This window comes from Andrena cerasifolii, chromosome 6 (genome assembly GCF_050908995.1).
Source record: "Andrena cerasifolii isolate SP2316 chromosome 6, iyAndCera1_principal, whole genome shotgun sequence".
Taxonomy (NCBI): Eukaryota; Metazoa; Arthropoda; class Insecta; order Hymenoptera; family Andrenidae; genus Andrena; species Andrena cerasifolii.
In genome coordinates, this window is record NC_135123.1 from 2,336,695 (window position 1) to 2,363,912 (window position 27,218).

The 27,218-nt window shown below is 43.0% G+C and overlaps 3 protein-coding genes and 1 long non-coding RNA gene across 4 annotated transcripts in view; 2 read left to right on the forward strand and 2 right to left on the reverse strand.

Annotated features, from left to right (window-relative positions):
• Positions 1–15,793: 15,793 nt before the first annotated feature.
• Positions 15,794–16,455, reverse strand: LOC143370142 (zinc finger BED domain-containing protein 4-like). Its single transcript, XM_076814840.1, has 2 exons — positions 16,356–16,455; positions 15,794–16,276 (listed from the first exon to the last, which is right to left on the reverse strand). The coding sequence occupies exons 1-2, from the start codon at positions 16,437–16,439 to the stop codon at positions 15,794–15,796; spliced, it is 567 nt and encodes a 188-aa protein (XP_076670955.1). The 5' UTR covers positions 16,440–16,455.
• Positions 16,456–17,250: 795 nt separating this feature from the next.
• LOC143370042 (uncharacterized) lies at positions 17,251–17,698 on the reverse strand. Its single transcript, XM_076814639.1, has 2 exons — positions 17,548–17,698; positions 17,251–17,444 (listed from the first exon to the last, which is right to left on the reverse strand). The coding sequence occupies exons 1-2, from the start codon at positions 17,696–17,698 to the stop codon at positions 17,278–17,280; spliced, it is 318 nt and encodes a 105-aa protein (XP_076670754.1). The 3' UTR covers positions 17,251–17,277.
• On the forward strand, positions 17,697–19,747 carry LOC143370043 (uncharacterized). Its single transcript, XM_076814641.1, is given in 3 exon segments — positions 17,697–17,902; positions 18,053–18,286; positions 18,288–19,747. Coding segments are annotated over 3 exon segments (1,899 nt in total). The 3' UTR covers position 19,747.
• Positions 19,748–26,982: 7,235 nt separating this feature from the next.
• The window catches only part of LOC143369813 (uncharacterized), a 59,707-nt gene continuing 59,471 nt past the window's right edge, over positions 26,983–27,218 (forward strand). Inside the window, exon 1 of the long non-coding RNA XR_013085496.1 lies at positions 26,983–27,041. This is a non-coding gene — a long non-coding RNA (uncharacterized LOC143369813). The remainder of the gene's footprint in view (positions 27,042–27,218) is intronic.

The window sequence follows — 27,218 nt, forward strand, 5'->3', positions numbered from 1 at the left end:
CTTCCGGTTCTCTTCTCCCTCTCTCAATCCAGGGCTTCAAGATGGCCCCATTCCTCTTCGTGGCTTCTGGTGCTGCTCCAGGGGACCGTGCTGTGCTTCTTGTTAACGCTCCCGTCTCCGCGACACCCCCTCCAGCAATCCAAGCACCGCTTGTCCGACTGGTGATTGGGGGTGCCATTTCCCGTTTGCAGTCCACCCGCATTGCTGCAACCCAGGGATCCCATGCAGTGATGCCAGAACGATGGGTTTTGTCCCACGGCCGCTACCACCATTCCACGACCAAGCGTACCCCCTCCTAGCGTCCGTACCGCACCACACAAGCATACCCGTCCCTCCATCCGTGTGCCGTACGCCCTGCCTGGCCACCGCCTCTCCGGCGAGAATTCGTTTTCCCGACATCGAAGCGCTTGGCGCGCAAGCGAAAAATCAAGACTTCAAATCCCGGTGCGGATATTACGTTTTTTTTTTAATTACTCACTAATTCCTCTTTCTATATTCTCAGCAGACTAAAGGCTTAAAAATTATTAATTTACTAAGCATTTTCGAAGCTTGATTTGCTGCTAAAGTGCGATCCTCTTTTGGCTTGTATCGCACCACTCCAAGCGTAAGTACCCTACCTTCTGTCAGTGTGCCGTACGCGCTGCCTGGCCGGCAAAACGTTCCTTCGGACGAGTCCAAATGCTTCTGCAAAGCCTGCAACAAAATTTTCGATTGTGGGCTTTCAGAAATACGCAAACACTCGTCCAGACAAACGCATGTCAGAAACATTGAGAAAATGCTTCAGAATGAAACTGTTGGGGATAATGTCTCAGGCGAAAATTCTGCACCTTCCCTCGATGATAAAATCAAAACCGCGGAGATTAAATTCGCAGCTTTCTTCGCCGAAAAGAATATCCCTCTGTCAATGGCACCTGATCTGCTTGCACTTATGCAGCATATAGGCAAGGATCCTCAAGTTTTGCAAGGTATGAAAGTTGGTCAAATAATTACCAATGTTTTGTGCGTGCATGAAACAGAACGCATCATTGAGAATGTTCGCCATTGTAAATTTTCAATTTACGGGGATGAAACTTCTGATTCAACGAATGATAAGTGGCTGTCATTGATGGTTCGATATGTCGAGCCATCTCATTTGTCCATTAGAGCAGAACTGTTGCAACTCATCCATTTGGATGCCAGCGATTGTTCAGCGGAAAAGATTTTCAAATCTTTTGAAAATCAATTGCTGAAAATGCAAATTCCGTTAACTAACATCGCTGGTCTTAGTTGTGACAATGCTGCAGTTATGACGGGTAGGAATTCTTCTTTTAAGACAAGGCTTCTCGAGAAAAATCCCATCTTACTTACGCTACCGTGTGTTTGTCATTCTGTAGCGTTGGCGGCAAGTGCTGCCTGCTTTACGATTCCAAAAGAATGTAACGAACTGCTTCGGGGCGTATCAAAGTTCGTAAACAATAGCCCTAAACGTACAACAATTTTCAGACAATTTCAGGAGAGTTATTATAACTTTCCTTTAAAAGTTTTAAAATTATCGGATACTCGCTGGCTCGCGAGGCACCAGTGCTTTACTAGATTTCTGCATATCTGGGAGGATTTGCAGAGATATTTTACCGAAGATGCATTAACCAAAAAGTCAGAAGCTGCTCAAAATTTGTTGTCATTGCTTAACAAGCATGACATTAAAGGCTATTTCCATTTCCTTGATTTTGTCCTGAATGCATTAAACAAGTTTAATGCTGAATTTTAAGGACGGAAAACGATGATTCAGGAATTACAGCCTCGTTCCAGTAACTTGCTTCGGTTTTTCGTTAAAAAAATTTTAAAACCCCTTCTGGTACAGAATTTTAATTATATCAAGTTAATAGATTTGTCTTTTAAACAAAATCAACTTCCCCTGGCTCAAGTTGATCTAGGCCCTCAGTGTGAGGAATTCCTAGAAGATGCGACAAGCAAGGAGTGGTGCGATACAAGTCAAAAGAGGATCGCACTTTAGCAGCAAATCAAGCTTCGAAAATGCTTAGTAAATTAATAGTTTTTAAGCCTTTAGTCTGCTGAGAATATAGAAAGAGAAATTAGTGAATAATTAAAAAAAAAAGTAATATCCGCACCGGGATTTGAAGTCTTGATTTTTCGCTTGCGCGCCAAGCGCTTCGATGTCGGGAAAACGAATTCTCGCCGGAGAGCGGTGGCCAGGCAGCGCGTACGGCACACGGATGGAGGGACGGGTATGCTTGTGTGGTGCGGTACGGACGCTAGGAGGGGGTACTCTTGGTCGTGGAGTGGTGGTAGCGGCCGTGGGACAAAACCCACCGTTCTGGCATCACTGATCCCATGGTATCCTCCATGCCGGGGCCGGCCCCGGGAGCTCATGGGACTCACTTCTGGGGGGGGGGGGGGGGCTAGCGGAGCGGTTTTACGTATGTCCGCGCTCCGCTGCGGACCACCACGCTATTGTGGCACATTCGGGGAACTCGGGAGCGCGTATCCAGGCCGCGGTGGCAGTCCCCCGACACCTCGTCCCTCGTCGTGGGGTGTCGTGTTTCCTGAAACAATTCAAAGACAAGGGCTGGGCTACGAAGGTAGCCTCCGGAACCAAGTCCAATTAAGACTCTTCGTAAAGATCTTCAACCACTCCTCGAGCAAGAGACTTTCTTGATCTTCGGTCGACAAACGGCTCATCTCGACTAAACGACTCCACTCTTTGGGGCTCTTTCTCGGGGGTTTGGCGTTCCTGCGACGGTATTCGACCTCGAACTCCCTCCGTCGCGACTTCGCACTCGGCCTTTCTACGACGATGTTCACCCTCGAACTCTCTTCGTCGCAGCTTAGCAACTCGGCGCACTCCTGGCGCCTCCACGTTGCTTCGGTGGTGTTCGCGCTCCTGGGGACGCCGCTCGCCAGCAACTCAACTGCATGGATCCCTGACTGCCACCCAGGGCCGTACACCCACCAATCCTTGGTGTGGTCCGTGCACTCCCGGACGTCCCTGCGTCCCTGTCGAAATCGCACCTCCACCACAAACACTCCGACGCTCCCTCTATAGCGTCCTAACTCGGCCTCATCTGATGACGATTCCCCGAACCCGACGAGCCCCTCGATTCTTCTTGCAGCTCCAAGTCGAATCGGCATTGCTGAACGTTGTATCGGAATGACGTTCGACGACTCACGTCGTCCCCACAGAAAATCGTTTTTTTTTCCGTCACAGGAAAAGTCAAAACGTCAAAGTGTCAAAACGTCAATCTTGCTCGATACTCGCGAAAGAGCCAACTTCAATGCGTACTCGTTTGACGTACGTTCGCATTACTTTTAACGGCAACCGTTCCTTGCCATTTTCTACGTTATACAATGAGAACGATACAACTAGAATTAAGATTCCTTTTCGTGGGTCGGCTTCCCAAGCTTCCAGAGCCGACCCAGCAATGGCATCCTAGATTCCTCCTTTTTCGGCAGCATCCTCGCCGAAGCTTGGAAGCTGCTCCGATGTCGGCGGTCCTCGACCGCCGTCGCCGCTCCCGCTATTCCTGTGTCCGTCCCTCGATGTCGGCGGGCCTCGACCGCCGTCGCCGCTGTCCTTCGTTGCTGCCGCTGCTTCTGCGCTGTCCCTCGTTGTTCAGCTGCAGGCTGAATCGCACGCAACAGCTCCTTGCGTATCTTCGGGATCCGTGGCTACGTTGCTTTTTTTTTAAATTTGCACTTTGTTCTTTAGGTGTAGTTTTTGCAATTTTCTGCCACGTGTTTTTACAAATATGCATCGTTGTACCATTGAATTGCAACCAATATTCAGTCTCAAACACATGGTAAGTTGCCGAAATTTGAATTACGACATGTTTGCATATCATCAAACTGTTTTTTTATTTGTAACTAAACTGAGGATTTTATAATCGAAGCGTAATATGCTGCTGTGACCTACGCCAGGCTATGTATGTATTAGGGGAGACCGGGGCTAGCAGACTAGTTTTTTATTAACAATTCTAACTTTAATAAATAGACCATTGGTATTTTGTTGATTTTCGTTACAGATTTTGTTATAAATATTTTATTTGATGTTTTTGTAAATAAACGACATTTTAAAATTTTAAATAATTTGCTTTATTTGTTTTATTTCTTTTTGCATTTTCATTTTCGCTGATTAAATCGACATTTCGGCATTGTTGACCTTACGTGGAGTCGGCGCCACGGCCACATCCCACAGCCACGGCCACGGCTACGATACTGCGCCAGGACTATGCCCCGGAAGGTGGCCAACTGATCTCTCACAACCTGGAGTAAGTCTAAGCGATCGCGCTGGGCTTTCACCCTCCACCCACTTCGCTGGTGCCGTGCTACTCCTTCTGTAATTAGTAAAAAATATATATATAAGCATTCTAAAAGTATGTAACTCCTTAAAATGTGTATGTATTTTTGTATTTACTGTTTGCCGTGGCCGTGGCCGGCCCAGCCCCTCTATCCTTATAGAGGGTGATTATGTTGGCGACGGTGTCTAAAAATGTCGTGGCCATGGCCACAATCATTGAAATTTGTTTGCATCTGTACCGAGTGGAGAATGACACCTTTTTCTTCGAAAGGATAAAATGCAAATAATCGTTTTAAAATAATTTCATGATGTCGATGTATGTATAATTCTTTTGCTCAGACAATCATATATTTAAATAAAACTTGTATTCTAATAACAGCAAATCCAATGGTCATCTGTGCTACCAGACCAATCATCGTTCGCTTTGCTGTATAAAATTTGTATATGTTCTTTCGATTCGTTCACTGGGATTATTGCATCTGGACATTGTAGTAAAAGCGCATCTATGGGTTCATAATCATGAAATTGTCGCAGAATATTGTGAAAATGGTTTATATGCGTATCTTCTAACCACTCTCCTATCTGAATGATCTTTTCATTTTTTTCTGACAATTGCATTTTTCTCAATTTCATCGATCGTGGTATTGTTGTAGAGTTATTTGCTCTCGAAATCGGATGCTTACGAGAACGTCTCTAATAAGATTCTATTTTCTTATTCATAAATTCATTACCATCGACATCAGTCAAATCTACCGTAAAAAAACTTCGAAAATGTAAAAAAATTATGCCAAGTACATGAAATCAAATAAATCACAAAAAATAGAAGATAATGATAAGTACAAACTAAAAAAATGTGAAATCAAAATGAGCTTCAAGTACATAAAGGTGCTTTTAGTTAAATACTTGGCCTGGCGAGGCAAGGCATTCTCAGACCATCAATGCCCATACCTTCCCCCTCGCAGGCTTTCAGATAATTTGTCAATTTAAAACTCTGACAATATGAGTACACTTTCATTATTTTGCGTTTTTAAATCATTCTTATTCATCGACACCTTGACCTTGCCTCGCCAGGCCAAGTATTTGAATGAAAGCATCTTTATGTACTTGCAGCTCATTTTGATTTCACATCTTTTTTTTTAGTGTGTTCTTATTATTATCTTCTATTTTTTTGTGATTTATTTGATTTCATGTACTTGGCGTATTTTTTTTTCTTTTTTGAAGTTTCTTTATGGGGATCTCACTTCTTTTTACAAAGATAATTTGCATAGGGAATGACAGCAGATAATTTTTAATATTATAACTTACAAATTATCACAGGACAGAATTAGAGATAAACTCTACGTAAATTTAACAACTACGAAAAGAAACCATGTGCACTGGATTGCCTATCTATATGTATTATATCTAGTACACGAAAGAAAGTACAGAAAAGAAAAAGATACCCTGTATATGTCGACTGTCGCTACCGGTATCATTTACTCGTCGCCGGGCTATTCCAACCTAACCTGAAACTTATTTCATTAATATATCATCACGCCTGCAATATTTCCTAAATTTAAAGGCATTTTTCTTATGTAAACCGCATATAAGCTTTCGATTAAGACCAATTTCAATTAAATCGGTCCTCGCATAACAGAGATATCGTTATATCGTCTCATGAATCTGTCAGAAACGGTAAGGTTTTTCTTCTGATTCTCCAACCAAATTTTGTCGACATAATACGTATACGCGTTGCACGCACACCTTCAGCCAACAGAAACTGACACATGTTTCGTTCGTCAATTGCTATCTCCACTATGCAATCTACTTCAAATTTTGACAGCTTACCGTCAAGTTATAACCAAATTATAAACGTGTTTTTACAAATATGTATCGTTGTACCATTGAATTGCAACCAAAATGCAGTCTCAAACACAAGGTAAGTTGCCGAAATTAGAATTGCGACATATTTGAATATCATCAAACTGTTTTATATTTGTAACTAAACTGAGTATTTTATGTATATATAGATAATCGAAGCGAAAAATGATGCTGTCACTGGATTTGTCCTTAATTCTGTCCCGTGATAATTTGTAAGTTATAATATTAATAATTATCTGAAGTCATTCCCTACGAAAATTATCTTTGTAAAAAGAAGTGAGATCCCCCAAAAAAACTTCAATAAAGTAAAAAAAGTACACCAAGTACATAAAATCAAATAAATCACAAAAGAATAGAAGATAATAATAATTAGCATATAAAAAGGAGATGTGAAATCAAAATGAGCTGCAAGTACATAAAGATGCTTTCCAACTGCGCTTAAGATGACACAACTACATATACACAGCTAAAATACTGTGTTCACACATTCCATTACCCATATCGCGGACATTTTAATAATGCGAAGATAAAATATAACATCTAGACATTTGCCTAGATGTCCGCGGCCTGGAAGTCATATACTTGGCGTGGCCAGGCAAGATATTCTCAGATCATCAATACATATACCTTCCCTCTCGCAGGCTTTCACATAATTTGTCAATTTAAAACTCTGTCAATATGAGTACATTTTCATTATATTGCGTTCTAAAATAATTCTAAGGTCATTCATCGACACCGATACCTTTCATCTCACAAGCTTTCAGATAATTTGTCAATTTAAAACTCTGCCAATATGAATACACTTTCATTATTTTGCGTTTTTAAATAATTCTTATTCATCGACACCTTGACCTTGCCTGGCCACGCCAAGTATATGATTATACTTTCTGCATTTAGCTCATAATAATTTTTACGCTTTCCGCATTTCACTTCTTTATTTGCGTCATACTGCATTTTTTTCTTTTTTAATATACCTTCTTTTTGTGCATTATAATATTCATAATTATAAAGTTTTATGCCTTTCTCCCTTTCTTACAATCTGTGCCTTTTTCATGTCACACTCCCCTTTCTTTGCTTTATAAACAGCTTTTCTTTTTAAACTAATTTCCTCATTATGTTTTTGTATAATAATTAGACATGTATTCTGTCCTATTACTTGGTAGGCATACATTGCTGATTTTTTACTTCGAAACCAATGGTGGATATGTCTGAATTATATTTTTTGTACATATGGTGACTTCTTTGTCACTAAGTACTACATTTGCAGATACATATTCGTGCACATAACGTGTTAATAATTGTTGATCCCGAATGCATGGAAAATGTTCTATACGATTAGATCGAAACATTTGGATCAAATGTTGATGCACTTTGTCTGGTAATATATTGAATCATAACGAGACAGCAAATGCAATCGCAAAACCTCCGCAATCCCAACTGTTAGGTTGAGCTTGTACATGTGGAAATTCAATAAATTCTTCGTCAATTGAGGGCTCGGATCCAATATGAACCGCGCGTGACGCATTGGGGCGACATTGTATCAATAGGTTTCCACATCTTCCCAGAGTGGCACGGGCCTGAGGCGCTCCAAGCACCTAGGCCGTCGCGGGGGCCAAGACGCGCGGCGGGAGAAAGGTGGCGTTGTCTCCGAAAATCCCCAAGTCTGTATTAGCTTATACCTCAACACGCTTGCCAATTGGCCGCACGGTCACACCATGGACCACGGTGTAATAAGAAGGTGTTTCAACAATATATTTCTATACTCCCTGTCATTTTAGAAGGAAGAACCCTGTTCCCCCACTTTACCACCCAGACTTCCCTCTCTCCGTGCACCGTTCCGATTCTCTTTCATATACCGGGTAACCAAACAAAACGTGCATTCTGCTAAATTCGTGCCATATTACGAATTTATTTATTAGTCGTATTATACTAAAATGTTTACGGTATTAATATTATAAAATATAACATCAAAGTATCACATATAAAAATAAATTTTATTATATAAAACAACTACTAATGTTACAATTTGTATATATTTATAAAACATTTGTTGCGCGTACATACAATATTCGTTTAATCATCACACTTTCCCCAGTGATGTAAAATAAGAAATGAAAGAAAAAGGTCCACTCTGGACAAAGAAAGATCATCATCAATATTTATAATGAAAAGAAAACTCAGTTTCCGGAAAAGAGGTACAAAGAAATTATCAAATTGGTTCAAAATACATGCGGCATGGGCTACCGTACCGTCGTCGACAGTTTAAAAGAATTTAAACGGACGGGGACGGTGACGGTGGCTTCACCTTCGAAGAAGCAGGTAAGGCCCGAAATAATGCAGAAGGTGTCGGAAGAGGAAGTTGGAGCAATACGGAAGCACGTGCACGCCTTTTGGGAACGAAGAGAACTACCGACACTTTCGAAAGTGTTGGCGGCGATCCGAAGAGACGAAAATTTACCGATTATATCGCAGAGTACATTACATCGCCTCTTGAAGAAAATGAACTTCAAGTACGTACAGAGACAACGCAATAGTGCCCTTATCGAGCTAGAAGATTTAATTCGTTGGTGCCGATAATCGGCGATATGCAGGATAATGTGGAGCATCCATCATCCGATGCAAGTGATCCAGACCACGAAGGTGCACATTCGGGATTGGCGCCAGATCCGGATTCAGATTGAGACATCTACAAGAATAAATAAAAATCACATTAATTCCAGATTCAATATCCTATTAGCACACCTAGTTCAAAGATACTGTTATTGTTTCGGTTCGGCATAGTAGACATTTAATACAAAGGTACAATAGAAGTAATAGAATATTAACAGAAACAGGGTAACAGATAAACCGAATGTAATCACAAATACGCAAGAAATATGTATATGTCGATGCGTCTGCTTGTAATGGTGTCTGGCTATCGAATGACAGCTTGACAGGCGATCGATCCGATCGCCTTCTTCTCGCTGTCCTCTTGTTCTTGTCACGAGCACCAGCAGGCCTTGGATTCCAACCAAAGGGTGCTCGCAACACTGCCTCCCCCTCTGAAAGAGTGGTCGTCCCGACCGCTGCAGCCTCTTCGTTGCTGGCAGCCGTACCCTGGTCCGAAAGAGTGGAAAAACGCTGCGTGGCCTCTTCCGTCCGGCGCCTCGGCATTCGCCTTCACGCCCAAGGGGAAAACCACCCAAAAACCCTGGGCAAGGCGTGGGTACGGCGGATTCCCCCGAAGAACTTTCCCGTCCTTACCCTCCACTTGGGTTAGGTCTTCTTTCTTGGGCGCTTCTCTCTTGAAAAAGGCTTCTCTTCTTCGGCGACGCGTCCTCTTCTTGGGCAAAAACGGGTGGGGGAGTCCTGTCGTCCGGCGGTCGGTACTGTCATTCTTTTTCCTTGTCTCTTCTCTCATCCGTTTTTTTTTTTCGTCTCCTGCTCCTGGGTCCCTTGTGTGTGAAAGTGTGTAAACCGTCCCCTCTCCAGCGCATGGTTGCTGGAACTGCTCCAGCTCGCGGTCGTGCCTCCGACTGACGCGTTGTCCTGTGCTCCCTCGGATGACGTTACTCTAAATTCCTTCCGGTATTACTCCAGGTGGCTATCTGCAGGGTTGCCTAATAAATGAGCGACAACACTTTAGCCGATCCATTTTGATATTGAAAGACGTTGGAGTCGAGAGAACCTGGAGGACGGAAAGGCGAACCGAGCACGAAAGCAGAGGCTCACACCTAAACAATGAGCTTGCTATCGGCCCGTTCCCCGATCAATCCGCCCGGTACTCCCAGCTCGTGGAGTCTTCTCTCTTCTTTCTTCAATACTCCTCCAGTACTCCATTCCTTGGCATCCTGATGGCCCCATTCCTCTTCTAGGCCTCTGGTGCTGTATCAGGGGACCGTCCTGTGCGTCCGGTTAGCGCTCCCGTCTCCGCGACATCCCCTCCAGCCGGTCCAAGCACCGCTTGTCCGCCTGGTGATTGGGGATGCCATTTCCCGTCTGCTGTCCACCCTTCTCCTACTTTTCCTGGGTACCCCACGAGATCCTCCATCCCGGCCGTCCCGGGGGCTCGTGAGGTCTCCTCCAGGGGGCTAGCGGGGCGCTTTCACGTATGTCTGCGCCCCCGCTGCGGACCGCCACGCTATTATGGCACATACGGGGAATTCGGGAGCGCATATCCCAGCCGCGGTGGCAGTCCCCCGACACCTTGTCCCTCGTCGTGGGGTATCGAGAACCTGTAACAAAATAAGAGAGCGGGGGGCTGGACTGCGTACGCAGCCCAGTCCACCAGATTAGGTTCAAATCTTCTCTCTTGATTCTTTTTCTATCTTGAGTCCTTTTGTTCGGCAGATTCTTCAATACGCTGCGAAACGTCCTTCGTATTTCGCAAGGCGGCGCAGGTGGACCACCTGGCACTTCTTCCTAGGCGAACGTTGTATCCTATAGACGAGGTCGTTGATCCGATCCACTACCTCGTATGGGCCTTCCCAATCAGCTTGTAGTTTCGGGCATTTCCCTTCCGTTCTTCTTGGTTGAAACAACCACACTCGTTCTCCTGGCTGGAACTCCACTGCGTGTACGTGCCTGTCGTACCACGTCTTCATCTTGGAGCTGTAGATATCCAGACGGCGGCGAACAAATTCGTGGATCTTCTTCATTTTCCTTCGGATCCATTCGGAATATCCCTGTTCAATGTCCTCGTCTTCCTCTATTTCTGGAGGTAATCCTCTCCATAACTGTAGGGGTAAACGAAGTTCCTGGCCATACAGGATCATCCCTGGGGTCAGTTGCGTAGCCTCGTGACGTGCTGATCTATAAGCGACGAGGAACATGGGGATCTACTCGTCCCAATCCCGCTGGTGTTCTGAAACAAACATTGCGAGGTATTGAAGCAATGTTCTGTTCAAACGTTCTACCAGGCCCGTCGGATTGAGGATGCAGGGGAGTTGTTCGTGTCTTCCTGATTCCAAGCAGCTTCAGCAGTTCCCTGAAGACGGAGGATTCGAAGTTCCTTCCTTGGTCCGTGTATATCTCTAACGGTACACCATGACGACAAACTACGTTATGCAAAAGAGCTCTCGCTGGTCTGGCATCGCGATGACCTCCGGCCATCTGGTGAAATAGTCTGCCACAACTAGCATAAACCTGTACCCGGCTTGGGACCTCGGGAGCGGACCCACAACGTCCAGGGCAAGTCTCTCGAACGGAGCTCCCACGTTGTACACTTTCAGGTTCCCTGCTCCCCTCTGGCGTGGTCCCTTCTTCGCCGCACAGGTGTCACACCGCCGGCACCACTCTTCAACGTCCTGTCGACACGTGGGCCAGAAGAACTGTTGGCGAATCCTCGCCAAGGTCTTGTTTACCCCGAAGTGTCCAGCTGCTGGAGCATCATGAAACTCCTGCAGTACCTCTGCAACCCTTTCGTGTGGCACCACCAAAAGCCACGAGGTCGTTGCACCATCGTGGGACTCCCATTTCCTACAAAGTAAACCTTCCCGAACTTCCAGCGAGTCCCAGATTGACCAGTAATACTTCAGCTGCGGGGAGAAACGAGCGACATCTTGCCAGACGGGGTTCTCTCTCCCCTTCCCCCTTCTTTTTAAGGATGAACCCTATTTCTTAATCCTTTTCTTGGCTTCGTTTCCACTCAGTACTCTCGTCATCGTAGAATATCCCGTGAATCTTCGTCGTAAAATCTCTTTCCGCTTCTGCTTCCTTCTTCTCTAGTCGATCACAGTTCTTACAGTCTTCTTCGGAGCAAGGTCTTCTGGATAGTTCATCGGCGTTCCTATGGGCTTTCCCTTCCCGGTGACGAATCTCGAAGTCGTACTCCTGTAGTCGTTCAATCCAACGTGCTACTTGTCCTTCGGGGGTCTTGAAGGTCAGTAGCCAACGTAGCGCTGCATGGTCCGTCCTTATGATAAATCTTCGTCCGTAAAGGTAGTGATGGAAGTGTTCGATGGATTTCACCACTGCCAGAAGCTCTCTCCGGGTGACGCAGTAGTTCCTCTCAGCTTTCCCCAAAGTCTTGGAGAAATAGGCGACAACCTTTTCTTGTCCTTCATGTTCCTGTGAGAGGATGCCGCCTATGGCGAAACCGGAGGCGTCCGTGTCCAAAATGAAGTCCTTTCCTGCCACTGGGTACGCTAGTACCGGGGCTCCGGTGAGTCTCTTCTTGAGCTCCTGGAAAACTTCTTGGCATTCTTCGGTCCAACGGTAATCCTGCTTCGTCTCGATGAGGCGATGCAGGGGCTTGGCGATCCTGGAGAAATCCTTCACAAATTTTCGGTAATACGTACACAATCCGAGGAAACTTCTTAATTCCGTGATATTCTTCGGTTGTGGCCAATCCGATATTGCTCTGATCTTCTCTGGATCCGTCTTGACTCCGCTCTCGGTGACGATGTGGCCCAGATACTTCACTTCTCGGCAGAAAAAGGAGCATTTCTTGGGGCTCATCAATAGTCCGGCTCGACGTAGGCGCGAAAACACTGCTCGAAGGCGTTCGAGCTCCTGCTCGAAGTCACTCCCGTAGATAATGATGTCGTCTAAGTAAACTAAGCAGATCTTCCAGGTCAGATCTTGTAGTACGTCTTCCATCAGGCGTTCGAACGTTGCGGGGGCATTGCACAATCCGAAGGGCATCACTTTGAACTGCCACAATCCTGTTCCTACAGAAAAAGCAGTTTTCTCTCGATCCTTTTTGTCCATAGAGATCTGCCAGTATCCGCTCTGCAAGTCCACAGTCGAGAACCACGAAGATCCGGCGGGTGCGTCCAGGGTATCCTCGATCCGGGGAAGAGGATACGAGTCCTTCTTCGTAATTTCGTTCAGGCGTCGGAAATCTACGCAGAATCTTAAGGTCCCGTCCTTCTTCTTTACGAGGACGATCGGAGAGGACCAGGGACTCCGTGACTCTTCGATCACGCCCTGGGCCTTCATCTTCCGGAGCAGTTCTTCCACCTCTGCTCGACGATGTAGAGGCAGCCTCCGCGGAGCCTGTTTTATGGGTGGGCAATCCCCAGTGTTAACGGTGTGTTTCACCCGATCACAGTTCCCGATCTGGTTCGAATCCGTGGCGAAAACATCCTGAAATTCATAGAGCAGGTCAGCAAACAGCTTCTTCTGGCTTTCTGACAAACCTGACGAGCAGCGTGTGTACAGCTCCTCCAAATGCTGCGGGACGTCCGTTTCCTTCTCTTCTTCCTGCTGCTTCTTCTCGGCGGTCGGCTCGCCCAGGCGTATCTCCGGTTTGCTGGGAAGGCACAGCATATTCCGGGGGAGGTCGATGCTGCAACCGTGTTTCTTCAGGAACGCTGCTCCCAGGATGCACTTCTCCACCATGTCTACGATGTAGATGTCTTCTACGCTCGAAAGTCCTCCGATGTTGACTTCCAAGCTCTTCTTACCGAAGACTTTAATTTTCTCACCCGTAGTGGAACAAATGTCGAGTCTCGTCCGGACGATGCCCTTCGACAGACACAACTCCTTGTCCAGAAGGTTAACGGGGGAACCCGTGTCTAAGATAATTCTACAGGGTTTCCCTCCAATTTTTCCACATACGCACGTTTCCTCGCACGGAATTTCTGGATCTCCAGTCGCCTCCCGCATCGCCACACTCTTGACGACCGGGGACTGCTCCTCATGGTCCGGCGTCTCCCCCTTACACCGTCCGCTTCCCGTTTCCCGAGTTGGGTCTCCTGGGGGCGCCGTTGGTCTGGCCGTTCTTGGCCTTGAAGCAGTCCCTTTGAACGTGGCCCGTCTTGCCACAGAGCCAGCAGGTAATCCTTGGTGTGTCGTCGTTCTGGTGCTCGGGCTTGTCGGTCCTCCTCCTCTTTTCCGGGAACCTTGTAAATTCGGAGGGTTTAACCTTCCGTTTCTCCGAGTATCTTTCTCGTGACTCGACCGGGGGGCCGCGAGACATCGCCTCAACGGCCTCAATTTCCAGTGCTCTGGTCACCGCGGCTCTTAGGGACGTGAACCCGCCGAGCCGCAGCTCCCGCTGCATGGCAGAGCTTGACAATGCCGTCACAAATTGAGACGCGGCGAGCTTGTCACGGGTTTCCACCGGGCAGTCGCCGAACGCGGACTGCGCTAAACGTTCGATTTTGGTGGCGAGCGAGGAGATGCTTTCATCCCTCCGCTGCCTATGGCTCTGGAAGAGTACGTAGTTCAAATTGGACAGATTTTTCGCCCCGTAGCGGAATTCGAGCGCCGAAACCAATTCCGCGAAACTTTCACATTGGGCAGCGGAGAGCGTCGTAAGGACGCTCCTCGCAGAGCCCCCGAGAGAAGCGATCAAGGCTGTTGCCTTCTTTTGGTCATTCCAACCATTCGCGCACGCGATCGTCTCTAATTGCACCTTATACTCCTCCCACGAATTTTTCCCATCGAATATTGTCGGTTTCACAGCGTATCCCAAACTGAGAACGTGCGGCTCCGACAAAGAAGCAGCGGCGGGCACACTGACGGGTGCGGGGACATGCGCCGGGGGAACACAATTTACAACACTATTTACAACAGGCACATTCTCCCCACCCCGAGGTTTCGCGCCGCAACCAACCGAACTACAGCCGTTTTGTAACGAAGCGGTTACGACCTGAATTCGCTCCTCCATATTCGCCATGCGCGCCTCGAAAGCCGCTTGTGTCTGTCGGTCGGCGGCTTCCCTCTCTTCTCTGCGACGGTCTTCCCTCTGCCAGCGGGCCTGGTCATCCCTCCGCTGTTCCCGCATCTGTCCCACGATGCTTAACTGGAGGGACGTGAGAAGCTCCTGTATGGAGGCATCACCCGTCGCTGCAGGAGAAATGTTTGAAGAGGCCGCGGATGCGCGAGTGGGCATCCCACTTCTGACACCAATGTTATGGTTTCGGCTCGGCATAGCAGAAGTTTAATGCGAAAGTACAACAGAAGCAACAGAACATTAACAAGAACAGGGTAACAGATATAACCGTATACAATCACAAACGCGCGAGAAATATGTAAATGTCGATGCGTCTGCTCGTAATGGCGTCTGGCTATCGAATGACAGCTTGACAGGCGATCGATCCGATCGCCTTCTTCTCGCTGTCCTCTTGTTTCTGTCACGAGCACCAGCAGGCCCTGGATTCCAACCAAAGGCTGCTCGCAACACTCCAGCAGTTGAAAATAGTCTTTCGCTGAATGCTTGGCTTGCTGGAATACCTAACACATTCTGTGCCACAATGGCCAAATTCGGCAACCGTGATGAATTTTCCTTCCACCATTTCAAGATACATTCATCGGCTGGTACGACTTTTTCATTATAATACCATTTACACTCATTATCTATGGTACATATCGGATTTTCGCTATTTTTCTCCTCCTCCTTCGCAGTATTTGATAACTGTTTCATCAAACTTCCCGCTGACGTTAATGCTGCAATGAAAAAATATAAAATACATTATTTTACACTATGTCATATAATATTAATTTTTTCAAGCATACCTGAAATCTCTGACATGTCACTTGCCATTGCCACATCTGTTTCTCTGATTCCTGCGTAATCTATAATTTTACGCTGCGTCGTTGTGTGCGCCGATTCCTTTTTTTCCGCCCGGTAACAATCTATCCTTAAAACGAGGGTCAACATCATCGCCATTATTAAAACTTCACATTCGTCAATAAAATTGAATCTAATGTTTAGGCCCAGTAGCAGCTGGTTTGCAGATCCTTGGCAGGATTAGAGCCCTGCTGTTGCGATAAATTTATTAACATTTTTTTTAGCATATGCACGGTCGGTATATACCGAGATAAAGTGGGTGCTTGATCTACAGTTGTGAATAATGTCGCTTCTTTAAACATTTCTAACGAATGACAATAATATTTCATTTTGGACCACTCGGTACCGGTTAAGTTTTCGGGCAATCGAGGATCACTCAATACTGCACTTACTGCAAGTCGTACTTGAAGTAGGCGGTTCATCATGTCGTACTGCGAATTCCACCTGGTTGCCACATCGCGAATAAGATGAAGTGGTTTTGATTGGGCGGAAACTTTTCTCTGCTCTTTCTTTAGTTTTTGTTCCGTCGACGCAGAATGGTGAAAGAAGCGAACAATACCTCTGCATTTTTTTAGAAGTTGGGTCACATCTTTGCAACTTTCAATTGCATCCTTTACTACGGGCTGGAAAGAACATCAAATTTAACATAAACTATAAATAATTTTTAATTTATATCTAATGTCCACTTTTTTGTACATGGACCTGCAATGTATGGGCAAAACAGGGTATGCGTTCCCACTCGCTACACAATTTTACGGCTTTCACAATATTTGCCGCATTATCCATTGTAAAATATATTTTAATATTTGATTTATTCAAACCCCATTCCTCAATGCGGGTGCGCAAGAACTGGTTTAAATTTTCACCGGTATGGGATACTGCGACTGGTTTAATGCTTAGTGTATCCCTAACCTTTCTAGTACGCGTGGAAAATTGATAGGAATCAGTGAAATGGAGCAGTGGATGCTGTTCATATAACCTGCGAGCAGATTCTGTAGTTTATTCAATAATAATTGTTCTATTTGTTTTTAAAAGTGTGGTTTGTTTTTATTAATAATATATACATTTGATGCACCTATAAAACTGAAGAAAAACTTTCAATATTTACTCTGTAAGCGGTGGTGATTCTACATGCAAAAATAAGTCAATTTTCTCGATAACGAAGGGCGATATCAAAAACTTTTATCCTATATTTTCGACTATTTTTTTTTTTTGCAGAAGCACCATATTCCCGCATGTGTTAGCTCTGAAAACAAGTACAATATTAATCTAGAATTAAAAGGATGAACGTCGAGAGGTATATTTTACTTTTAGTTATGTTGAAGTAAAATGGTAAGTACGTTTTAAATCAGTGGCGCTGAAAAGTGCCGATTGATGTTCATTGCGAACGTCGAGAGGTAGTTCCCGTTGTAATCAATTAAAATGGGCACTGAAAAGTACCGTTTGGTTTCTTCGCCACTGTAAAAGGAGACACGTCTCTACTTTTAATAGGCATATTTCTGTAAAAATAACTGCAGTTAAGTTTTGTTTTCACGTGACAATAAATCATGACTTTTACTGTCACGTGAAAACAATCCTTCATAGGTCAGATGTCAGATGTCTCTTCTTCCTGTTGGTGTTCGTTTCAGAAACTGCGGGGCATTCTATGTTCCTGAGATGACGAGGGCTTCGTTCGTGGACCACACTTCCTACTGCGTACCCTCTCCTTTGCCGCCTTCAGTTCCGCTTGCATCCGCAATTGGAAGTCTGATCGAATGGGCTTGTCGAACTTGCGGTTACGACACACACCGTCTGAAAAAGAAATGTATGCAAAGTACGTCAGCATCAATGGAACATACAGTAATAGTAACAATAATTCAACGTAAAAAGATGAAAAGTGCTTATTGCTTCGTACCAAAAATCGCCATCGCGATACGAGTGTCGAAGAGTGATCTGTGTCCTTCGCGGCCAAACCAAGTGAAGGACGACGTTAAGTCGTCCGGCGGTGCTTCCTTGAAGCAGCACTTGATCCGAGCGTTAGTTTTCGAGCACAAAGGGTACCACATGGTATCATTTTGGCGGTACAGTGGATTACACTCGGATTGGCTGTGCCGCCATGCGGTCATTCGTGATTGGTCGGGACTCTACTTCCCAGTTCGCGTTTATTTCGAATTCTCGTTCATTCTGAGGTGGCAATCATCGACGGCAGATCCAAAGAATTTCCAGAGCGTTGAAAAACCACGAAAATCATCCCGAGACATCCACAAGACGTAAGTAATTATGGAATTGAATAATTTTAAATTGTCTGCGTCGCGGAAATCGGGACACGCACTATCAGCGAGACAAAAACGTAGGGTTATGCGCGAAGTGCGAAGCAACTTACGCGTGCAATACCGTTCTGCATTTCACACCGTTCGTAGAGTAGTGGATAATTCTTCTACCGTGCAAGATGCTGCTGGCACATCTGCAGGTTGTAGTTCGTCCGCTCCTGTTAATTTAATCCCTGATAGATTCAGTGATAGGCGCGATATAAATTTAGAAGACGCCGGTCCTTCTACTTCCACGTCACCCGTTTCTAATCTCCGCGATACCGTTTCATTGTCCTGTGCTACTTCCTCCGGGCCATCTTTTCGCCAACGGTTAGCGTCTTGTTTCAGACAACAATTTGACACACGTTCAAGGAAATAATATATTATCTCTCCTTCGAACACATTCCTGTTTCTCCCAGTTGCCTCAGGATGTTAGAACACTTGTATCTACGCCACGTAATCCTGCTGTCACATTCGTCGTGGCACCAGGAGAATACATTCATTTCGATGAGGAAACAGAAATTATTAAAAGTCTCCCTAACACTTTGTCGGTATCTTTGGTTAGACAGTTAGAATTAGATCTTCATACCGACGGATGTAGTTTGGACAAATCAGGTTCCATTCATATTTGGCCTGTCCAATGTAGGATTTCAAATATTCCACGTATAAAGCCGATAGTGGTAGGCATCTATAAAGGTCCCCAAAAACCACACGACCCCAATATTTTCTTTGAGAAATTTATTGCAGACGTCAGGGCCATCATGTCCAACGGAGGCATAAATTTTCATTCCATTAAGTTGCCCGTATGACTGAGATGTTTCATAGCCGATGCCCCAGTTCGATCATTTGTATTAAATCATCGTGGGCATATGTCTTTCCATCCCTGTTCCAAATGTACGGTTTCTGGTACCCTGAACGGTAGGCATTACGCTTTCAATGGGATGCATCATTCTCCTCGAACCGATGAGGATTACATTAGGCAGTTAGAAACATCACAAGAAACATCACAGAAACATCACAAGCTAGGTACAAGCCCATTGTCATTGCTACAGATAGGAATGGTTTCGCAAATTCCATTCGAGTACATGCATCCTGTATGTTTGGGCGTAGTAAAGAAACTGTTGTCTGCGTGGGTACATGGAGAATATTCCCCTTTCTCAAAATTGCGCCGCCGACACATTTCTATACTGTCTACGAGACTGAAGAGCCTTAACAGATATTACCCCTCAGACTTTGCCAGACGTCCCAGAGCTATTGAACTATGCTCTAAATATAAAGCGACCGAATTTCGTCAGTTCCTTCTGTATACAGGGCCAGTTATACTGAATGGTGTACTGGAGGAAACCGTGTACAAGCATTTCTTATTCTTACATGCAGCCATACGGGTTTTAGTTTCAGAATCTCCATCGAGCCTACACTTGAGATTCGCAGAGTCAGCTCTGGAGAAATTTGTTCTTCGTAACGAAGAACTTTATAGCCCAACTTTTAATAGTTATAACGTCCATGGTCTTCTTCACCTAACCAACGATGTCAGATGTCTTGGTAATTTAGATTCATGTTCTGTTTTTCCATATGAAAACAACATGTCCATTTTTAAAAAGTATCTGCGAAAGCTAAGTCTTCCTCTCCAACAATTTTCCAATAGGATGAGGGAGATACAATTTCATGGCACAAACATTCATTATAATGTCGATTTTTCTATTCACGTATCTAGGCCACTTAGTAACGACCCCAATTGTTGTCAGTACCACAAGATAGAGTTCAATAACATATCTCTGGGCATTAATGTACGCGATAATTGTTAGATCTCAGTCGACGGCTCGATCTGCTTAATTTTCAATGTTAGCATGAAATCCGATAACTCCTATCATTTAGGTATTAAAAAATTTGTAGAGGTCGATGATTTTTATGATGTCGGCATAAAGTCTTCCGTTCTTGGTGTATATAAATGCGCCAGATTGAGTCCTGAAATTCTAAACATCTCCCGAAATCAGGTTCGCGCTAAATGTTATAGGATTCCTTTTTACGGTAGTACGCCCATTGTTAATAACGGCGACCCCAACCCCTTAGAAACCCGTAGTTATGTCGTTGCCGTTATTACACACACCGAGAAGTCGTAGTATTCAAATTCTTCAATATTTATTTTCTGGTGAGTGACGTGCTAAAATATTTATATTTTCTTCTTTTGTATTGCTCTTCATAAGTACAGCCTTATGTACACGTATCCTTGTTAATCTCTGGTGACGGGTTATTTTATCGTTTGGTTCGAATGTTTCTGCATGGGTTATTTTTTCACGTTCTCTACTGTTGGAGCCTTTGTCGCGTTACACTCGAATTATTGAGTAGTACGTTAGATAGGTTCGTCTTGAGGTTTAGTGCAATTAAGGGGGTAGACACGTCACATGACCTGGCCGATTTGGCAGGTCGGTATTACAGCAGGTTTTATCTTCACTGAAATGGTATTACCCATAGATACGCCGCTGCCTGGTGCACGCGAGAGGGAGCTGTTTGCTATTTCCGTATTTTATTCTGAATAAGGAAAGAAATTCTCAGCTGTTGCGTTGTACTTATAAAAATTTAAACGGATAGTCGGCTGGTACTGCAAACGTAGAAAATTCATTGTACATTTTAATTACGTAAAATGTGCTTATGCTACAATATTCTACGTTAGCAGTAAGGAATTATAAGTGAAAAGGAAAAATAGATGAGGAGATGTCCCCAGAAAAGGAAGTTTGTTAGTTTAGACATTTTTTTATTAGCAAAGCACCGAAACAGAACATGAAATACACTTATTACACGTCCTATGCAGAAAGCAGTTATGAACAAACATTATGTATAAAATTTGTTGGATGTTGAATTGGACTAGTGAAAATGCGCCGGCTGGATGCGCATGATTATTATGTGGTCAGCTCCTCGAAGTGACAGGAAATATAATCTATATGCTATACCTGATTTCCTAAAGATACTATTGCGGCGTAATAATAATGTTTTGGAAGGATGATAGAAGGTTCACAAATGTAGCATAAAAGAACGAAATAGCCATTAAACATGTTGTCATATAGCTTATGGTTAGGTTATATTTTCTGTCACTTCGAGGAGCCAACCATATAATAATCACGCGCATTCAGCCTGCGCATTTTCAGTAGTCCGGTCGGCGTCATGGAAGGGGTACCTCCTCCACCTTGCATTTGTGGTAGTTGAAATGATATTTCTGAGCCCAGTGAAATACATGGGTCATTCCATGCGAAATCGGACACTTTTCGGAGTAACATTTCAGATTTAGATGAAACTTGGATCTGTTGTAGTCTTTAGGGATATATAAGCATATCTCGATGGATTTTTCAAAATGTCAAAAATTGTGGATCTTACAGCTCTTTGAAATATAAAGTTAACTTTTTTTTTTCAAAAAATTATAACTGTTGAACTAACAAACTGATCAAAATGAGCCTTTGGGTGCTTACAATGAAGACATAAAGTACCTAATAAAAATTATTTCACGAAAAAAACAAATTTTTTAAAATTTATTTTGAAATTGTTCTAAACAAATGCCATGATTTAACAGCGGGGCACTATTTAAAATTTTGAAATAATAAGGGTATAGTCCTATTTGTCCCTTTTACGGACCCGTTTTCAGAAATACGGACACTTTAAAATTGGCCAAATGAAAATTAATTGAATGTGACGCTGTGTCGCCCAACTCCGGCTCGACAAATTCAACCATATCGTATACAATGACTTTCAAGACCACGCAAGGTTAGGAAGTAAAGAAATAGATAGTTCCATATTATAGTACGCACGGCTCAGCCAGACGAGCCGGTGCTGAGCGACGCAGCGTCACATTCAATTAATTTGCATGCGACCAATTTTAAAGTCTCCGCGTTTCTAAAAACGTGTCCATAAAGAGCACAAGTGGCCGCATATCCTCATTTTTTCAAAATTTTAAATAGTGTCCTGGTAGTATAAAATTGCATTTGTTGAGAACAATTTCAAAATAAATGATTTTAAATTTGTTTTTTTTTTTAAAGTGTCGTAATTGTTATTAGGTACTCTTATTTCCCCACTGTAAGCACCCAAAAGCTCATTCTTATCTGTTTCTTAGTTCAACAGTTATAATTAGAGGCCACGGTATAGTACGTGTAGTAAAAAGACACGTGTACACGTGTACACGTGTACACGTGTACTAAACGTATCCGTACCTCAATCCGTGTATCTTTTAGTACACGGATACCCGTGTACTAAACGTATCCGTACCTCAATCCGTGTATCTTTTAATAAAAAATAACTTAAATAACTGACCCAATAAAAGTTATTTAACTTTAGATTATTTGACGAATAAAGTTAATTTTTTTATTCGCCGAGCGTTTCAACTTCAGCGTCGAATAAAGTTTTCAACTTTAACTTTATTCAAGATGGAATAATTTTCTGGCGCGCGTTCGAGCTTATTACTATTATTAATAAATTTTAACACAATTATAAAATTAACAAAATTTATTCAATCAATTGCCTATTTTGATATAAAAAAAACTAAGGCATTTACATTTTCTGGCAATAAACGGGATCTTTTCGGCGTAACAATATTCCCAGCAGTTGAAAAAGTTCGCTCGGAAGTAACTGATGTTGCTGGTATCAGTAAATATTTTAGTGCAAGATTCGCATCTTCTAGGAATTCCTCACACTGAGGGCCTAGATCAACTTGAGCCAGGGGAATTTGATTTTGTTTAAAAGACAAATCTATTAACTTCATATAATTAAAATTCTGTACCAGAAGGGGTTTTAAAAATTTTTGAACGAAAAACCGAAGCAAGTTACTGGAACGAGGCTGTAATTCCTGAATCATCGTTTTCCGTCCTTGAAATTCAGCATTAAACTTGTTTAATGCATTCAGGACAAGTTCAAGGAAATGGAAATAGCCTTTAATGTCATGTCTGTTAAGCAATGACAAAAAATTTGACCGTACTGCGACGCCACCAACGCACGAAGTGTTTGGGCCTGGGTCTGGAGGCTGTTCGCTTGCGTGCGAACAGCCCGCAGGATGGCCCCCTGCTGCTGTTGCTGTCGTACGCTTCTCCCGCTTCTTTTATGGCGGGGCGTCACATACTCTCCTGTAATTAGTAAAAAAAAAATTATTAGTAAAATGTGTTTTAATTAAAAAACCTTTCGAACGTTTAGATATAGACTAAAATGAATAATTTTTACAGTGTTGGATAAAAAGATATCTATTTAAAGATCAGAATTAATTAATATCTTTTCTCGAGAAAATGTCCGGAAATTTTGTTAAAACACTGCGGCACAAGATATATATACTATCTAATGTTATGCATAATAAAAAAAATTGTTCATTTAGACCTATTTCCAAACATTCTAAATGGTTGCGTTCAGCCGACACAACCGGTGAGTAACCGGTGAGTGATTTCACTAGATTTTACTCTGATCCAGATCCATATTCAGATATACACCATCTATAGTAATAACCTACACTCTAGAGAGTTCCATGGACACAACGGTAGCGCGTCAGATTTTCACGAGGGTGGCCTGGGTTTAAGTCCCCTCGCAACTTCATACTCCTTTGTTTTAAACAATTTTTCCCTTGAAAATATATTTTGTGGATATTACGTATCATATACGTTACATATTGCACTACGAAAATTTTGAGGTAAATTAAAAAAATGCATTTATAACATAACATATTATTCTAATCATCTCTTTCACCTGTGATTTCATATTTATTCTTGTACTGCGAAAATATTTCAGTCCGAAACTTACGACGCCTGCAATTGTCGAGCGGGTGAAGTGGGATAGCCGTTAAAATAGCCGTATTTTTAACCATAAAATTTGCGTAGAGTAATATGCAACGTACTACCCACAAAATATATTTCCACGGAAAAAATTGTAAAAAGAAAGGGACAGAGTTGCGGGGGACTTGAACCCCAAACTGTTCTCGTGACAATCTGAGGCGCTACCGTTGTGTCTACGGAACCTTCTTAGGTGTAGATTACTATAGATGGTATATAACTGGTTTATTACTACGTACGTTAGAAACTTTAAATTATAATATCTCGAAAACGAAGGCCTATACGACAAAAAACCGAAATGGTATTTTTTTTTTCATACTACATGAGTATTCAACTGTATGTAAGATATGTATCACGTGAATCCAGACCGAATAAATAATAAGGCTGTAAGCGTAACTAAAAGGCGAGGGTAAAGAAGATTCCGCCCGACCACAGTGTGACGTGACCGGTGGCACATTTTCTAGGTACGAGGGGGCACGCTCTGACCGACGGACACTAGAAAAAACAAAGCGGGCGACCGGAGCTCGTGCATGACACGGCGTCCGAACATTTTTTCTGATTTCTTGGCATGTAAGTGTGCTTCATTATTATTAATTAAGGTGTACATAGTTTCAACGAATAGGTTATTGTTTGTTTCATTACACGTGTAAAATAATATATAGTCTGCGCAGATTTTTGCTAACCTATTTCTTTATTGAAATGTGTATCTTTTTAGTATCGAGTTCCTTGGAAGGAAATTCAATTCTTCGAAGGAGAAGCAAAAGAGAAAATATTATATTTGGTAAGTGATGTTTACATTTATTTAAATATTTTATAAAAAATATTTTATAAAAAATTTCTCGTTTTTTTTTATAGGTTGGAGAACTTCAAAAATACATAAAGTACACTCGAGCAGCTGCTGTGCGCTATTCCGAGTATTCCAAGTATATATTTTATATTCTAACATCACTCGATAGGCTGCAGTGCGCCATAAACACGTGGACGTGTGACGAAGATAGATCAGAATTTATAATTTACAAGGATTTCCTTACTTTTTCCTTATTTTTAGCACCCGTGACAGTCAACTTCAAAACAGTAAAAAAATTACGCCATGTACATGAATTATCTTTCTAAAAAGAAGTGAGATCCCCATATAAAAACTTTAAAAAAATATTATTATCTTCTTTTTTTGCGATTTATTTGTTTCATGTACTTGGCGTAATTTTTTTATTTTTTGAAGTTTTTTTATGGGGTTAACTCTTTACGTGCAGCCAACGATTGAAGAACACAGCGTGCCTCACGGTAATTCAGGATACCGTGGCGGAAACAGGTATCTCGTACGGAACACATCCAAGCACATCTGCTGCGGATGAAAATTTTGAAGATTCCCCAATTATCGAAGGAATTGTAGAAGTACATTTCAATACGGACGCAGAAGATATTATAGAAGAAATAAATTTCAATGCGGACGAAGAGGAAATTGTAGAAGATGTGCATTTCGAGTCGAACGAAGAAAAAATTGTGCAAGAAATAGATTTCGACAGAGACAGCGATGAGATACAATCCGTAAGAGACATCAACGAAGAAACGACTCAAGATGTTGGAAGCGATGCCGATTACTGGGTGGTAGAAAATGCAGAACCGGACAGCCGGAAAATCCAATTTCAGAAGGGGTAGACTTCGTTGATTTTCCGTATGTTTTCGAACAAATAAAAAATCTTGGAAAACATTTCACTATTGGCTGTGGCATCGAACATTTTGAACTAATTAGATGTCAACGGAATGGACTTGAAAATGTGTATTATGTAGAGTGCAAAATGTGCAAATACACAGAGCACATATCCTGTCTTCGGAAGAGTGATGCCACTATGGATATCAACCGCGCCGCTGTTTCCGCAACAATGATGACGGGCGGCGGATATAATCAACTGGAGGACATACTGACTGCCGTGAACGTATCCTGTATGACGAAAAGGATCTACGAGAAATGTCAGAATGACCTAATCGATGCCCTCGAAGTGGCCGCACAACGCGAAATGCAAGATGCAGGAAAAGAGGAGAAAGAATTAGCTATATCAAGAGGCGACGTACATGCAGAATCCAATCTACCGTTTATCCCAGTTGTCGCGGATGGCAGCTGGATGAAAAGGTCCTACCGCGGAGGAGATTACAATTCTCTCTCTGGCGTAGGAGCCATCGTAGGATACCACACGAAGAAAGTGCTGTACATCAGCGTGAAGAATAAATTCTGCATGACTTGCCAAATAGCAGGTACGAAGAAGGAAGAACCGCGCGAGCATCGTTGCTTCAAGAACTGGAACCGTAATCAGAGTTCAACTGGCATGGAGAGTGTTGCTATTGTCGAAGGCTTCAATTGCAGCATAGATATGCACGGCCTAATATACACTATATTAGTTGCCGATGGCGATAGCAGTGTGTACAAAAAGATATTGGACAGTGATCCATATAAAAACTACCTGGTGCAGATACGAAAAATAGAATGCACCAATCACCTGCTACGCAATTGCAGTAAAAAAATTAACGAAATCGCAACAAAAGGCCGCGATAAAGACCTAAGAGCTGTCGTAAAGAATAATGCTCTCCGCCTGCGTACTGGTATAAAGAAAGCTGCAGAATACCGGTTGCACAAAGAAATAACACTCGAGGAACGAGTAAGAAATTTGAAGGAAGACTTGAGGAATGTACCGAGTCACGTTTTCGGTGAACACAAGGAGTGTCAGAAGTTAGCATACTTCTGTAAGAAATACTCTGATCCAAACAGAGAGGACTACGTACCAAGGTTGAGAGAAGCTGGTATTTATCAGAGTATCGAAGAAGCGATGCAGCCACTTTTCCCTAAAGCTGACAGTTTGCTGCACGGTTTAAAAAAAATATGCTGTTTATTAAATATTAAATCAATTATTGTTAATTTCTTTGCAAATTCATAATGTTACATACCAGACACATTTTGTTTCATCCATATTTTGTATTATATAATAAACAAAATTCTTAATTATTTTTGGTGCTTTTACTTTAAAATAGACCAATTTAACATTACCACGCGTTTCATATATATACCGTTGCATATTATACATAAAAAATATTGGTGTTTCTCGTTAATTTCGTATTGTTGCGTTTGGTTCCAAACTTATTGCCAGGGGTTGTACAATCGACAACAGGCGATTAGAGAACTTCCGTACACGCAAAAAGGAGGAGCAGCTACGAGTACACAAGGAAGTACATAAAACGATGGATGAAAACATCGCGATAGCACCGGCGAGTGCATCCAGCGCATATGAAGAGCTGTCGAATAAGTAATGTTCCAAAATGTAAGTAAGAAAGTATGTAGAAGATACATATGGAGAGTGAATAGGACCGTCTATGATGGGGGTGGTGGTGGGCCTTTTCACACTCTTCTAATAATAAATACCTATAGCTATTCTTTCATATGAAGTGGAAATGACATGTATAAAAGCGTAAGTATGACATATACTTTTGTTATGCAA

Bases quoted from the DNA above. Each gene is read 5' to 3' on its own strand.
- LOC143370142 (XM_076814840.1), bottom strand. From the start codon at position 16,439: ATGGATAATGCGGCAAATATTGTGAAAGCCGTAAAATTGTGTAGCGAG. The intron at 16,277-16,355 runs GTCCATGTACAA...TGTTCTTTCCAG, and splicing joins GTTTTGCCCATACATTGCAG to CCCGTAGTAAAGGATGCAAT.
- LOC143370042 (XM_076814639.1), bottom strand. From the start codon at position 17,698: ATGTGGTACCCTTTGTGCTCGAAAACTAACGCTCGGATCAAGTGCTGC. The intron at 17,445-17,547 runs GTACGAAGCAAT...TTTCTTTTTCAG, and splicing joins TATCGCGATGGCGATTTTTG to ACGGTGTGTGTCGTAACCGC.